The 15,447-nt window shown below is 46.3% G+C and overlaps 1 protein-coding gene and 2 non-coding genes across 3 annotated transcripts; 1 reads left to right on the forward strand and 2 right to left on the reverse strand.

Moving 5' to 3' along the window:
* Nucleotides 1–2,284: 2,284 nt before the first annotated feature.
* Nucleotides 2,285–3,670, reverse strand: ZG16 (zymogen granule protein 16). The gene is made up of 3 exons (XM_043915519.1): nucleotides 3,613–3,670; nucleotides 3,300–3,432; nucleotides 2,285–2,606 (listed from the first exon to the last, which is right to left on the reverse strand). The coding sequence occupies exons 1-3, from the start codon at nucleotides 3,665–3,667 to the stop codon at nucleotides 2,291–2,293; spliced, it is 504 nt and encodes a 167-aa protein (XP_043771454.1). The 5' UTR covers nucleotides 3,668–3,670; the 3' UTR covers nucleotides 2,285–2,290.
* A 7,560-nt stretch (nucleotides 3,671–11,230) lies between these two features.
* Nucleotides 11,231–11,336, reverse strand: LOC122702341. The gene has a single exon (XR_006343215.1). It is a non-coding gene; the product is annotated as a U6 spliceosomal RNA (small nuclear RNA).
* A 1,278-nt stretch (nucleotides 11,337–12,614) lies between these two features.
* Nucleotides 12,615–12,687, forward strand: TRNAG-UCC. The gene has a single exon. It is a non-coding gene; the product is annotated as a tRNA-Gly (tRNA).
* Nucleotides 12,688–15,447: the final 2,760 nt, after the last annotated feature.

Raw genomic sequence — 15,447 nt, forward strand, 5'->3', positions numbered from 1 at the left:
ACTGCTTCATGGGGACAGGGTTTCTTTTTGAGGTGGTGAAAGTATTCTGGGATTAGAGAGTGATGATGGTTCCACAATCTGTGAATACACTAAATACCTCTGAGTGGCGTACTTTAAAGGGGGGAATTTCGGACTTCCCTGGTGGTCCCCTGGCTAAGAATCCACCTGCCAATGTAGAGGACATGGTTTGATCCCCGCTCAAGGAGGATTTCACATGCCACAGGGCAACTAAGCCCACGCGCCACAACTACTGAAGTCCATGCGCTCTAGAGCCAGGGCTCTGTAACAAGAAAAGCTACCATGATGAGAAGTCCATGAAGAACAAGGAAGACCTAGCCAAAAAATAAATAAAATAATTTTTAAAGGGTGAATTTTATGGGTCTTCCCTGGCCAGTCAGTGATTAAGACGGTGCTTCCAATGCAGGGGGTGTGGGTTCCATCCCAGGTTGGAGAACCATGCCAATCATCCCACATGACATGGGGGCACAGTCAAAAAGTGGGGTGAGCCTGGTGCACTGGGAAGACCCAGAGGAATCGGGTGGAGAGGGAGGTGGGAGGGGGGATCGGGATGGGGAATACATGTAACTCCATGGCTGATTCATGTCAATGTATGACAAAACCCATTGCAATGTTGTGAAATGGTTGGCCTCCAACTAATAAAAATAAATGAAAAAAAAAAGTGGGGTGAAGTTTATCTTATGTGATTTATATATCAATAAAAATATAGTTGCACAATATTCCATTCCATGGACTTGAGAGAAATAAAAGCATTTTTATAAAAAACAGACTAGTCATGAGTTTGTATCATACTAATATTTCTTTGTAAAATTACATATACATGACTGTTATTTTTGTCTAATTGGGAAAAAATGTGACCGAAATTCCCTGGGATGTGAATAAACCTATTGGGAGCAATGAGTAATCACCACCACGAGCACAAATAAACAAACAAAAAACTGTCAAAAATTTGGGACCGGGAACTAGAATTTCCAAAGCAACAATATACCCTTAAATCCTTGCTGAATCTGTCCAGTCCCCCTAACGCTTCCCCTGAACTCTAAGCAACCCCTTCAGTTCATGGAAACATGATGGAAAATCTCCACCCCCACTCCACCTCCTGGAATGCCCCTTTGTTTTGAGGGTAAAATTGGCAGAGTGGGCTTCCCTGGTGGCTCAGTGGTAAAGAATCCACCTGCCAATGCAGGAGATGCAGGTTTGATCCCTGAGTTGGGAAGATCCTCTGGAGAAGGAAATGGCAATCCACTCCAGTATTCTTGTCTGGGAAGTCCCATGAACAGAGGAGCCTGGCGAGCTACAGTCCATGGGGTCATAAAGAGTTGGATACAACTGAGTGACTAGACAGCAACAACAGTTGGCACTGTAGAGCTGTTGAGGTGGTGGCTTCCGGAGGGAAGGACTGAGGTCTGAGAGAGCTGAGCATGGACCCCAGGACTTAGTGTAAAGACGGGAACTAGGATGGGGTAAATAGGCTCAACTTTGGGAGTCAGGTGGGTCCTGGGGAAGAACAAAGGATGCTGAACCAGGCACCTGTGAATCATGAGTGGGTTGAGGTCAGGAGAGTGAGGCGACAGCCTGTTTGTTGGTGGAGAGGCACTGTCTCAGGAAGACAAAGGAGGAAAAGGCTAGAGAGTGAAACACCTGGAGTTTGGTGATAAGCCATGACTTGGCCTTACCTTCAGCCTCCAGTTGGGTAAACACTTGAAAAAAAGAATCAGTTCAGGCCAGAATCTTATCTCCTCTATGTTTCTAAAAGTTATCTCAACTGAAAATACTTTGGTAAAATTTACTTAGTTATTTGGGCTGTGCTGGGTCTTTGTTGCCACACTCTGACTTTCTCTAGTTGTGGCGAGCCCTGGCTGCTCTCCTGTTGCGGTGCATGGGCTCCTGGGCTTCACTGGTTGTGGCGAATGGGTTTAGCTGTTCCTCGACATGTGGGATCTTCCCAGACCAGGCATCGAACCAGTGTCTCTTGCACTGGCAGGCAGACTCTTAACCACTGGACCACTAGGGAAGACCTTATCTCCTCTTGATAAATTATGAAGAAAAGCTCAGGATTCTTTCACCTCTCTCTCTCATCCTCCCACTCTTCCCCAGACTAACACACAACAAGTAGCCAGAAATGAGATTCGCACATTCCTACCCAGAGTCAAGAGATATATCCCACTAGCTGTAGTCATGCCCTTTTATTGTTTGTTGGTTTTTTTTTTTTTAATTGAGACATGTGGATGGTGGTTAGTGGTGAGTGGGTTCCCAGGTCCCCATTGCAGGGTCAGCAGCTCTCGTAATCAGAGGGGTAGAAGTCCCAGTGGAAGCCGATGGCATCAATGAGGGAGCCAGCTCGGCCACTGAAGAATCGTAGCACGGTGTTGGGGTACAGGGGGGCAGCATTGAAACTTGTGCCTTTGTCTTTCCCGAAAGACAGGAAACGGTACTTGTCGGTCACAAAGACCAGCTTTCTCAGGTAGGTCTTGTACTTTCCTGACACCTGGACGATGGACTCCCCAGGGTAGAGAAAGATCTCGTCCAGGTCTCCCGAGGTGCCACCCACATAGTCGCTCCACACCGTGCCGTAGCGCACCTGGAGACTAGGGGCAGAGTGAGGAGGGAAGGAAGGCAGACACTGAGTAAGGTGATCAGAATTCAGGAGCTGTTGGCCTACAACTGAGACCTTCAGACTAGTGACGGAGATGACAGCCCCGAAGAGTGTGAGGGTTGGATGAGCCCTGGAAGGTCATACACGGAACTTCAGCTCCTCATCTTGCTGATGAACAGGCTCACAGAGGGAAAACAGCTTGCACAGAATCACCCAGACAGTAAAAATCAGAGCTTGCCTTTAAAGTCTACATTCCCATTGGGCCCCCACCCACTACTTGAAAGAAGAAAAGGGATTTTTTTTTTTCCCCAAAACATCTGAAAGGCCCCCATAAGGGGAGAGACTTGTTCGTGCTGTGCCAGGCTCCAGTGTCGGAAGGACACATGTTTGGGGAGAGGCATCAAGCTAGAGACAGAGGATGCCAGGCAGGATTTAAACCTCTGGTGGGGGTAAACTAGACAATGCCCAAGTCCTTCAGAGCTTAGGTTATATGATTTACTCAAGATCACACATGTGGGAGTCTTAGGGGTTTCGGCAGCACAGGTCTCAAATCCAAGTCATCTAATAACTTTCCTGTATCATGTTGTCCCTGTGACTTGTTGATGTGACCCAAAGTGACTGAGACCTTCCTAACTTAGTAAGACCCTAGAAGGCCGCCAAAGTACAGAATCTCAAAGACGCTTACCCTACGATGTAGTAACTGCTGACTCGGAGGCGAATGGCGGTGATGGGGCCATCCAGCTGGTTTCCAGACTGGGAGAATCGTTCTCCTCCCCCACCTCCATATTCTCCACTGTAGGAGGAGTCCCTGGGCTGAACTGGAGGGAAAGGAGGTGGGGGAAGAAATCCCCTGAGAGCTCAGTTTCTCCCCATCACCCCTCTTCCTCCCACAACTCGGTTCCCACCACCCCAAGTCAGCCTCTGAAAGCCTTGGCTGCCAGCAGTGCAGGCGGCTGTCTTCCCCTGATCTAGTCCTGGGCTTCAGGCTTCTCACTCACTCTCTGTGGCAGAGGCTGAGGCACAAAGAAGGGCGAGAAAAGCAATGGTCAACATCCTGAGGCTGGAGTGAGAAGAAAGGAGAAAGTGAATGGTTGCCCGTATCCCCTCGGAGGTCATTTACCCCTGGTAAGGCACCCCTGACCTCCAACTGAGTCTCAGGGTTCTTGGTCCTTCAATTCAGACCTCATCCACTGAGTCTTGGGCTTCGAAAGAACTGTCCATAGTCTCTAGTCCTGTTCATCACAGATACTATCTTATGTGTCCTTAATCCCTCTCCCTCTCCCATGTCTGGCTACAATCAAACCTCCTCTTCCCTTCCAAGCCAGATCAATCCTGACTTTCTATCTGGACTAAGCTGTGTCAACCCCTGTTCCCTCCTAGCACAAAGCAGGAAAGGAATTTTCTAAAGAAGTGAGGGACTTCCCTGCTGGTTCAGTGGTTAGAACTCTGCACTTCCACTGCAGGGAGAACAGGTTCCAACCCTGGTTGGGGAACTAAGACTTACAAACCAAATGGCAAAGCCAAAAAAAAAAAAAAGCGGAGGACATCTCCAAATCATAGAGATGGTTGAGTTCATCAAACCAGGAGTCTGAGAAAAGCCTAATGGAAGTCGGGCTGGGGTGGATTAGCCCAGCTTGTGGGGCATCTGGGGCATAGTTTAAATTCCTAGGTTGTTCCTTTTCTCAAATTGGAAGGAAAAGAGCATTTTAGAGCATTTATCTGTCACTTGGAGAATGAAGGAAGATGGTAATAGAAGAGACAGCCAGCATCACCATCCAAGCAGTTCTGGTGGAGATGTTATAGCCCAAGAAGTTTGAAAAGGAGCTGGAATCAGCTCAAGATATTAGATCCCAGCTGCCTGGTCTATTTGTCATACCTCTTCCTCCACTAACACAGATTTGGCCATGGGTGTATCCCAGGGGTCCCCAGCCCTACAGCTGAGATCCAGACATCTTTACATCTAAGACTAGCTCCGATTCAGATGCCCTGGTTAGCTGACACCCAGTTCCCTCCTGCTGCTCAGTCTAGGAAGTCTCTTCTTCAGTTCACCTTGAATTTCCCCCTAACTCAGATCCAGGAATCCTTGTCACCCCTTAGCCCACACCTCTGTCACCCCTCACCTGGCAATTTCAAGTGCAAAATAGCCCCCCTAGAAACTTCCAGATCTTTTATACCAAGTCCAAGCCCTCCCCCTGCTGTTTATCGTGTGAACCTCACCTCCTGAGCAAACACGACCAGACTCCTAGGATCAGTTGTCAGGCAGGGTCTGGAACTTATCCTACCCCAAGGGTTACAGGTGGTAGGGTGGGGTCAACTCTGGGCCAAGGCCTAGATCTCAGGAGAGGCAGAATAAACTTGGGAAAAGATCACCAACCGAAAGGCCAGCAGCTGTGGGTGGGCAGCACTACTAATCACCTGGTGCTATCCAGGGTTCTCCCTCCCCTGTTTGGCTTCTGCTGGTGCCCTTACCTGCAATCTGCCATCTCTCAGGATAAACATTGCCCTCTCCAGGCATTTGAAATACAGATTCTCTTGGAAAGGGATCACACTCCCAACACCTTATACTATTTGCTGGGCAATTTTTTTCTCTCCTCTCATATTTTATACGAAAAAATTCAAAGTATAAAAAAGTTGAAAGAATATACAGTGAACATCCATATGCTCACCATGTAGATTGTATCATGATTAATTTTTTTTATTAAATTGAGTCAGAAGAAACAAAGCTCTACTTCATTAAAAAATAATTTTATTAATTTACGTTTGGCTGTGCTGGGTCTTCATTGCTGCACCAGCTTTTCTCTAGTTGTGAGTAGCAGGGGCTATTTTTCGTTGCAGTGTGCAGGCTTCTCACTGTAGTGGCTTCTCTTGTTGCAGAGCACAAGCCTCTAGGGTGCAAGAGCTTCAGTAGTTGCTGCAGGAGGGCTCAGTAGTTGTGGCTCGTAGGCTCTAGAACACAGATTCAGTAGTGGTGACAACGCACGGGCTTGCCTGCTCTGCGACATGCAGGATCTTCCCGGATCAGGGATCGAACCCATGTCTTCTGCACTGGCAAGTGGATTCTTTACCACTAAGCCACCAGGGAAGTCCTATCATGGTTAATATTTTGCTGTACTTTCTATTTCTTCCACCCATCCATCCTCAATCTGTCAGCCTCTTCACAAACTTTTTCTCTCTGAGAAGAGTGACTTGAGGCAACACCTGCAGATCCCCCTCCCCTGGGGGAGGGCAAATGGGGAGCTGAGGAAGTAAAAGCAGACAGGACCTCCCCTGGGGGCCGTGCTGGGCCCACAGGACTCCTGGCACCATAGCTGAATCGACCTGGCTCTGTAGCCCGCACAGGGCAATGGCTCCCTCCTGTGGGTCTGAAACTTCCCAAGATTGGTGTCATTGATTTCTTCTCTTTGCCAGCCCTTCTCTTCTGGGATCCCTCCAGGACTGGCCCTCTCACCCACTGAGGCAACAGGTCAGGACAGAGGCCAGGGAGGGACTGGAACCATTAGCCTCAGTTATTCATAACCAGGAGCCCAGCATTCAGAGGACCTCACCCCCTTCTAGGTTCACCATCTGGGGCTGAGGACTCATCCCAGGAAACACAGGAGCCCCACCCTGGGGAGCCGGAAGTAGGGCGGGGCTCCTGGAGGGGAGATTCCGAGATCTAGGGGGGCAGTAAAAGATGAGCTGTGTGATCTCCCTTTTCCAACCTTCTGCGTGTCCAAAACAAGCACATCCTGGTGACCACTTTTATCTCATTCCAGCCATTTTGTCCTCTTATGGCTTTTGTCTTTCTTTCAATATTTATTGTTTATTTGGTTGTGCTAGGTCTTAGTTGTGGCATGTGGGATCTCTTTCCCTGATCAGGGATTGAACCCAGGTCCCCTGCATTGGGAGCGCCAGAGGCTTAGCCACTGGACTACCAGGGAAGTCCCAGCTTCTGTCCCAGCAAGTGCAGCTTCCTTGCACTTGCCTTTCTTTCCCGATTCTCTCTCCTTCCTTTAATGTCTTGATCTTCCCCTGACATCTCCTATCCCAAGGTTTTCTCTTTGTGTTCCCTCTCTGAGTGCCTTTTTCCTTCTGTTCTTCTCTTCCTTCCTTTTCTCTTTGTCTCTCCCCACTCTCTCTCTAACTCTGCCCTCACCCTTCACTATCACCCATCTCTCTCTTCTTTAATAGGGGCACATCACACAGTCTGTGAAAAAAATACTGGAAATCAAAGATGGCAACTCAAAGAGATCTGAAGGGAACACCTTGGGAAAATGCCCTCACATTTCCATGCACGATTCATTTGGGACCCTCAGAATAGTCTCTTACACTGGTCATAGGTTCGTTTTCATGCACCCACCCCAACAATGCTGTGATTCAGGGTCTCCTCTCTGCATGCAGATGGGTCCCTGGGTTCTGGGCAACAGTTCCTAAGTGCCCTCTCCAGCGTGACGGAGATGCCCTTCCTCCAGTGGGAGGGGTCTCAGGGTTCATCCTCTGTCGTCCTGGAGACAAGGAAGGCCACTGTGTAGCTGATGCAGGTACCTCTAGAGCTTGCTGTGATGCTGCGCCTCAGGAGCCAGAAGGAAGAGGCAGAGGCCATGGGACAACAGGCCCCCCTCTGCTTCTACCTCATTAGCTCCCCCTTGAACTCTTTCACATTTAACCCATGTGCCAGCTGGGGGCCTACCTGTCTCGTCTATGAGCAGTGAAAGGCACACCTGCCCTGGTCCTATAGACCAAAAGTCCAAAGCTTTCCCAAGCTTTCTGCTCTCGCAGGCAACTCTCTCACCATCTCCTTTGCCCCCTTAGCCAAGCAACTCACTTAACACATGTTTACGGAGCATCTCTAGGTTGGAGGCACCACCCCAAATGTTGGAGAGATAGCAAGGAGGAAGAGATTCAAATCCCACCTCTCAAGAGCTCCCATCCCACTCCAGCAGGCGCAAGCATCCGTGCTTATTCAATTCAGTTGTGTCTGACTCTTTGGGACCCTATGGACCAGAGATCTCCAGGCTCCTCAGTCCATGGGATTCTCCAGGCAAGAATACTGGAATGGGTTGCCATGCTGTCCTCCAGAGGATCTTCCTGACCCAGGGATCTTTCCAGTGGGGGTGGATGGGTGTCGTCAAATGAACAACTACATCACTGTAGGAGGTGTGCTATGAAAAAACCATCAAATCAGAGTGAGAACATGAAGAGGGATAAGGAGGCTGCTTCTCAGGCTTGGAGGGTCCTCTGGTCCGTAACATTTGTTAAGAGACCTACCTGATTGAAGTCATCAAGAGAAATGCAGCTATTTGTGTGAAGAGTGGGCCAGGCAGAGGGAACAATGAATACCAGAGCCCTGAGCAGGAAGCATGTTGGATGAATTTAGAAACAGCAGGGAGGGCATGGTGGCTGGTGGTTAAGTGAGGGAAGCAGGTGGGAGGCGAGGTCTGGGCAGTAGCCAGTGGGCAGAGGGTGCAGGGCGAGGGAGATGTGGTCAGGGTTTTGGATTCCTTCCAAGAGTGAGGGGACCCACTGAAGGGTTTTGCCTTTTAAAAGCGTTCCTTGCAGGACTTCCCCGGTGTTCCAGTGGCTAAGACTCTGAACTCCCAATGCAGGGAGCCCAGGTTTGAACCCTAATCAGGTAAATAGTTCCTACAGGCTGCAACTGAGAGTTTGCATGTTGCAACTAAAGATCTCTCATGCCTCATTGAAGACTGAAGATCTTACATGCTGCAACTAAATAAACTAAATAAATAAACTTTTTTAATATTAAAAAATGTCTAATGGGCAAAGGTGACTTTGCTAAGTTGCAAAAGGGGCTTCTACCCCCTACCCCACTGTTCTTCATGCCCCACACGTTGCCCCTCAGTGGCCTACAGTTGGCTCATGTTGGTCCAGCTACTTAAAATGCTCTCTTCTTTCTGCCCACCTAGTACCTTCTACCCTTAAGACAGTCTGCCATATCACCACTACCACCAACACCGCAGCCGTTCCATGCGCCCTCCACCACAGCGTCTCTCCTCAGCTCGCTTCTCCCAGGCTCAGAACTGATATCAAGCTCCTTTCTCTGACCTCCAGCTGTGCTTCCTCCATCATTTGTTTTTCAGTCGCTCAGTCATGTCTGACTCTGCAACCCCATAGACTGCAGCCCACCAGGCTCCTCTGTCCATGGACTTTTCCAGGCAAGAATACTGGAGTGGGTTACCATTTCCTTCTCCATCTACTTTTTAATACACTAAGTTTGTCATAGTTTTTCTTCCAAGGAGCAATCGTCTTTTAATTTCTTTTAATTTCCTCCATCACCACTATGGTTCTAATTTGCCTGCATTGTAATTTATCTATTTACGTGGACTCCTCTACTGAAACGGGAGCCCCTCCCACAGCAGGGACTATGAATCCACCTCTGAATCCCAGCTCCTGCATCTTACCTGGTCCAGAGCATGTGTCCTCCAGAAAGGACTGTCAAATGCCTCGGCTGCAGCGAGACTCCTAAGAAGTGTTCCCCCTCTGTTTCTTCACGTAGCTAAGCCTTTCTTCTTGCAGGGAGGGCACGTGGGTGTTCTTCAGTTTCTCATTTACAATTCCTCTGGAGAAATTCTGTATTCAGAAGAATACTGGGTGTAAAGGCAGAATTCTGTGTCGAGGTCCTCCATTCAATACTTCTTAGTTGTGGACATTTAAAGAACTCACTTCATTCTGGAGAGCCTATATTTCTGCATTTATCAAATGAGAAAAAAAAATCTCCAGATCAAGCCAAATCCTAAAGTACAGTGTTTCTCAAACTGTAGATCTTAAGACACTGGTGGGCCATGAAATCAATTGAACATCTCAGGACCAGCATATTTTAAAAATGGAATAGAAAAGAAAAGAAGAGAGCAGAGCATGTAACAAAGTTAAATACTGTGGGCTTTGGGGGGGCTTTTTTAGTAGTTCCCCAACCAGGGATCAAACCTGCGCCCCCTGCAGTAGAAGCGTGGAATCTTAACCACTGGATCACCAGGGAAGTCCTTATATTGTTTTTTGAAATAGTGCAGTTAAACACTCTGCATATGTAGTGGGTCACGATATAAAATGTTGCTTCCTGTTATGCAATGTAGTTAAAAAAAACTTGAAAAAAAATGATGTCTACCTCTGTCAAAGGGTAAGGTTCTTATGGAGTTTCTTGGTATAACAATGCTGTTTGTTGAAAATTGTCAGGCTAGAAGTCTAGAATTGGGACCCTCTAGGGCAGTAACTAGAATGGCTCTAGAGACCCAGATTCAGGTAGGTAAGTGTACAATGTTAATAATTTAAAAAAATTGAGGTATAATTGACATACAACATTACATTAGTTTCAGCTATACAACATCATGATTCAATATGAGTATAAACTACAAAATGAGTTAGTCACTTTCGAAATCAGAAACCTATAGTAATGTACCAAGAATTTGTGGACAGATTGCTGTATTATGGAGAGACATGGGTTTAAAGCCTGATTCCAGTTTTCACTCTTTTCTTTACCTACTGAGCCTCGGTTTCTTCCCCTGTAAATTGGAGATAATGAGATCAACATTTGGCAATAGACCTGGTGCATGATATATATTGAGTAAATGTGTATTCTCCCCCTTGAGAATTTCACAAAACATGGCCTTCCTTTTTGATCTCTCCAAGATAAAGATGGTTTAGGAGGCCATATCTTTTTCATCTGCAGTTAGCTTTATCTTAAAGCTTGGCTTAACTTGAATTTGGATCCTGGAGATCTTGTCAAATGCATCATAAGACTGCAAACTAATTTTGTCTAAGTTGGCTTGAACAATTCAAATTAAAGTCACTTGGGAACCTGGTTTTAACTTCCTTTCATTGAGATATAATTACACAGTAACTTTTTTTAACCTCTGTTTTTGCTTTCTCTTACTGAATTGCTTTATCCACTGCAACTTTTTATTTTTCCCTTTGTTTAGTTTTCTGTTTTCTTTAATCTGTTTTGCTCCTCTTCACAAAAATAATCACTCTCCAGAACGTATGACGATATAGTATTCAAAGGGATGAAATCCCTGTCCATCTGAGTTGTAAATCAGCCAGTGCTCATATATGCGGGATAAGTTGCTACCTATGTGGGAGTCATTCCACCACAATGCCCTCCTTCTTGCTTTGTGTCAGGAAGAATTCATCTAAAAATAGGAGCAGATCTGGTTTCCTTGACACATCACATGAGGTTCAAAGAGTCATCTGCTCTCCTGCGTGATGTGTTCTGCAAATGCATTAAGACAGAGATACTGTGTGGTGCATTCAGCCACCCCTGCTCAGATGGTGTGTGCCTGGGGCAAGTTACTCATGTATATATTTTTAAACAGGAGAAAATCAAAGTTTAGTAACACGTATATATGGGAGAGAGTCAGAAAAAACTGAGTAACACCAAAGTGGCTGCAGCCCCGCCAGCCTCATCTAAAGACAAAAGATGTTAAGGGTGGGGAGAGTCAGCTCTGGGAGATGACCAGAAAAAAATACACAGTTAAACAAGGAGACCAAGCCAGTCAATCTTAAAGGAAATCAACCCTGAATATTCATTGGAAGGACTGATGCAGAAGCTCCAAGTACACAAGGGTGATTGTGACGCAGACTTAAACATTATCTTCTCTGAAGATAAGAATTTGTAGAGTTGATAATAAAATTATGGAATGCTTTACCAATTTGCTTGGCATCCTTGTGCAGGGAGGCCTTGCTAATCTCTCTTTTCCTACAATTTTAGTACATGTGCTGCTGAAGTGAGCACCTGGGGCAAGTTATTTTACTTCTCTCTGCTTCTGTTTCCTCACCTAAAAACGGGTGATAACTGTACTCATCTCTTAGGGTTCACTCCAGAACATGGCCTGGTGCATGGTGAGTGCCAAGGAAATGTTTCTATAGGAATCAAGTGTGCACAAGTGTGCAACAGTGTCTCATTTCTAAGGAGTGGCTCCATCCAGTGGAAATGAGAAAAGCCTAAGATTCCTAATTATCCCTCATGTTTTATTTATACACCTAAATCATGCATTTCCAGCATTTTGTACATACGCCTTGATTTTGTTCTTTTCCTTCCCAGTTGAATGCAGTGCAGACCAACTGCTCACACCCAGCTGAGAGTCAGTGATTTTAGCATCCATGTGCTCCCATGCTCAGCTGCTTCAATCATGTCTGACTCTGCGACCCCATGGACTGTAGCCCGCCAGGCTCCTCTGTCTGTGAGATGTTCTAGGCAAGAATACTGGAGTGGGTTACCATGCCCTCCCCCAGGGGATCTTCCCAACCCAGTGATAGAACCTGAGTCTCCGGCGTCTCCTGCGTATCCTGGGTCTCCTGCGTTACAAGCTGATTCTTTACGGCTGAGCCATTGGGGAAGGCCCATTAGCATCCACAGTACTTAGTATGTCTCAGCTTTGTCCCTATTGTACCGAGGTTATGAGATCTTGCACGTTTTCTCTAGTATCATCATTTTTTCACGTCCACTCGTTTCATGTAAGTGAAAGCAAAATGGTCAACTAGCCACAACTAATCATACACACAGGCTAAAGTAGCTTGAACTTCATGTGATCAAAAACTTTTACTGAGGTCACTTGGAAAATGGAAATGGAGTTTCCCACCTGGAGGGGCTCACAGCCTTATGAGGGGTAAACATAAAGGAATGTATAATCTTCAGAGTGTGGTGAATGAGCACAGTGGACAGACATATGGAGATTCAGCCGAGGACAGAGAAGGAAAGGATCTCACCTGTGGCCAGGAAAGTGTGGTCACCGATGACTGGATCACAGAAAAGAGAGGAGCCGGCTGAGGTCCATCCAGCACAGCCACTTATCTTGGGCAAATTACTTAAAGTTTCCCTGGACCATCACTGGAGAAGGCAATGGCACCCCACTCCAGTACTCTTGCCTGCAAAATCCCATGGACGGAGGCGCCTGGTAGGCTGCAGTCCATGGGGTCGCACAGAGTCGGACACAACTGAAGTGACTTAGCAGTAAGACCGTCATTAATAAAAGAAGGATAAGATCTGCTTCATTAAAAAACTGCTGGCACTTCCCTGGTGGTCCAGTGGTTAGGACTCTGCATTTCCACTGCAGAGGGCATGGGTTCGATTCCTGGTCAGGGAACTAAGATTCCAAAATTGGATGGCCAAAAGAAAAAAAAGATACAAATGAACTTATTTACAAAACAGAAATAGACTCACAGATATAGAAAGCAAATTTAGGGTTACCAAAGGGGAAAGGATTATGAGAGATAGGTTAGGAATTTGAGATTAACAGATATACCCTATTATTATAAAATAGATCAACAACAAGGCTCTACTTATAGCACTTATACTTACCTTGCAATAACCTATAATAGAAAAGAATCACTTCGTCGTACATCTGAAACATAAATCAACTGTACTTCAATATAAATAAATAATTTTTTAAAGAAAAAGACCCACTTCAAAGGGTTATTATTATTATTTTGGCTGCACCAGGTCTTAGTTGCAGCACTCGGGATCTAGTTCCCTGACCAGGGATGGAACCCACGGCCCCCCGCATTGGGAATGCAGAGTCTTAGCCACTGGACCACCAGGGAAGTCTCAGAGAGGATTAAATGAGATAGAAAAATGTGCTCAGTAAATTGTAAGGCACATAGAAGACAGAATTAGTTATGGCCAGGAGCAGTATCATAGGAGGAATAGAGATATTAGAACAGGGTAGGATGGTCAGTGGCAGGGAACGGATCATCAAACAAAGTGAGAACCTTCATTACAAGCGAACAGCATCAGGGCAGATCAGGCAGCAGCCGACGATTAGCCCCCCAGGCAAGCCGTGAATGGAGCCAAGAGCAGACCATGATATTTATGATGACTAATCCATCCTTGCTGGGGTGGGGAAAAGGGGCAAAGGGGGCCAACTCCACTCTGGGAAGCTGAGAATCAACAACGAAGAGAGCTGGGGCTCCTGCCAAAATCCTCAGCTTTCTTCATGGGGGAGAGGAAGAGATTATTGGCTGATGGAGGGTTGGTGGCATTGGGCAGGACCCTAGGGAAGCAGTGAAAGGTTTGGAAGAGCCACTGTCCAGAGGGGAGAGAGGGTTGCCCAGATCCATGTTAAAGGGTGACTAGGCGCACTGACTGTGATGGGTTGTGTGATTTTCTCCAATAGGACAAAGGACAGGTGGTTGTGTTAGTTCAAGGGGAAAGGCTGGCAAGGGCTGGAAGGAGAGGGGTTGAAGCAATTCACAATGATGTCAAGTTAATAGAGGAAGCAGAGTGAGGTTAGGGAGGGCGGGTAGTCAGTGATGGATTTTCTGGATGTGGGCACCAGGAAACAGAAATGTCAATAAGGTGGACCAGTGGGTGGAGTGAGAAAAAGGGGAGGCTCAGAGCTTGGGGAATCTGATGGTCAATGTAGAGCAATCCTTAATGGTAACAAGGTTTAAGGTGGTCCCTAACGTGAAGAGGCAGATTCTTCAGGTTCCTGAAAGATAAGATGAGAAGTAATGCTTCATCAAGGTGGAAGAGGACCAAAGTTCTGAATGTGACCCTTTATGTAACATATCTAGTATTATCACCACAACAACCCTTCAAGTTGAGGATTTGTGAAAAATGGAAATTCAGACACAAATGAAGAAGATTGCCAAGTCCCTCAGAATTATTAAGATGGGTGGTGGTGGTTTAGTCTCTAAGTCATGTCTGACTCTTGTGATCCCATGGACTATGGCCCACCAGGCTCCTCTGTCCATGGGATTTTCCACACAAGAATACTGGAGTAGTTTGCCATTTCCTTCTCCAATTAAGATGGGAAGCTCAGGTAATTCCCTGGTGGTTCAGTGGTAAAGAACCCGCCTGCCAATGAAGGCCACTTGAAGCATGAAACCAGAACTCTGGTTGCAGTAACATTATTTAAGAAGGAGTCTTTGGGCTTCAGCCAGGATGGGTGGGATAAGCATGGCAGGACGAGAGCACAGTTGTCTCCCCCAATGCCTGCTGATGATGCTCTTCTAGCCTGAGGTTGGTAGCCTCCACATTTCACCCAGGAGCCAGGTTCACTGAGGTCCTCCGCAATGTGGACGGGGAAGGTGTGGAATTGTCATTGCTGGAGGAACAGAAGTTCTGAGCAGAAAGTAAGGAGAAGTGGATGAACTCAGCAGTTGTAAATTTGGTCACCCGCAGTTCCTCAAACAGTTACACATAGAATTACCATATGACTGAGAAATTCTACTCCTAGATACATACAGAAGAGAAACTGAAAACATATGTCCACACAAAAACCTGGACCTGAATGGTTCTAGCAGCTCTACTTGTAATAGCCAGAGTGGAAACCGTGTAATAGCCGAGGAAGGGATGAGCAAAAAGTGGTACAGATATCCCCCACGTTTCTTGAAAGTTCGCTTTACACCACTTCGCTTTTATGAAAGACCTACGTTAGTACCTGTTTTCACTAGCCTGAAGAAATCTGAAGAGGATTTTCGCTTTTACAGTAAAAGGCAAAAGGCGAGAGTAATACTGTGTCTCTTTTGTAGTGAGTGGTTATAGAGGCAGCGCCTACCCCATGCCTGGGAGTGGCATAGTCAAGCTCCTTCCCGGAAACTACACTCAGCATCTCAGCGTGCAGTCACCGTAGTCTTCAATTGTGTCTGTGAGCATCTGTGCTTTCTCTCTGTTTATTTTGTGCATTCATTAGCAAGATACATCCAATAATAATGACTTCCTTATTTTATGCCATTTCAGTTTACAAAATGCTTCATAGGAATGCTCTACTTTCAGATAGAAGAAAAAACCTAAATATTCTATGCTGGAATATTATTTATTCAGCTATAAAAAAGGAAGGAAGCATTGATTCATGCAACAGTATGGACAAACCTTGAAAACAGTATGTGATATGAAAGAGGCA

This window comes from Cervus elaphus, chromosome 10 (genome assembly GCF_910594005.1).
Source record: "Cervus elaphus chromosome 10, mCerEla1.1, whole genome shotgun sequence".
Classification (NCBI taxonomy): Eukaryota; Metazoa; Chordata; class Mammalia; order Artiodactyla; family Cervidae; genus Cervus; species Cervus elaphus.

What these genes read in the sequence shown, in the direction of transcription:
- ZG16 (XM_043915519.1), bottom strand. Translation starts at nt 3,667, where the DNA reads ATGTTGACCATTGCTTTTCTCGCCCTTCTTTGTGCCTCAGCCTCTGCC. An exon ending in CTCAGCCTCTGCCACAGAGA is followed by an intron (nt 3,433 to 3,612) that starts GTGAGTGAGAAG and finishes CTTTCCCTCCAG; the next exon opens with TTCAGCCCAGGGACTCCTCC. An exon ending in AGCAGTTACTACATCGTAGG is followed by an intron (nt 2,607 to 3,299) that starts GTAAGCGTCTTT and finishes CTCTGCCCCTAG; the next exon opens with TCTCCAGGTGCGCTACGGCA.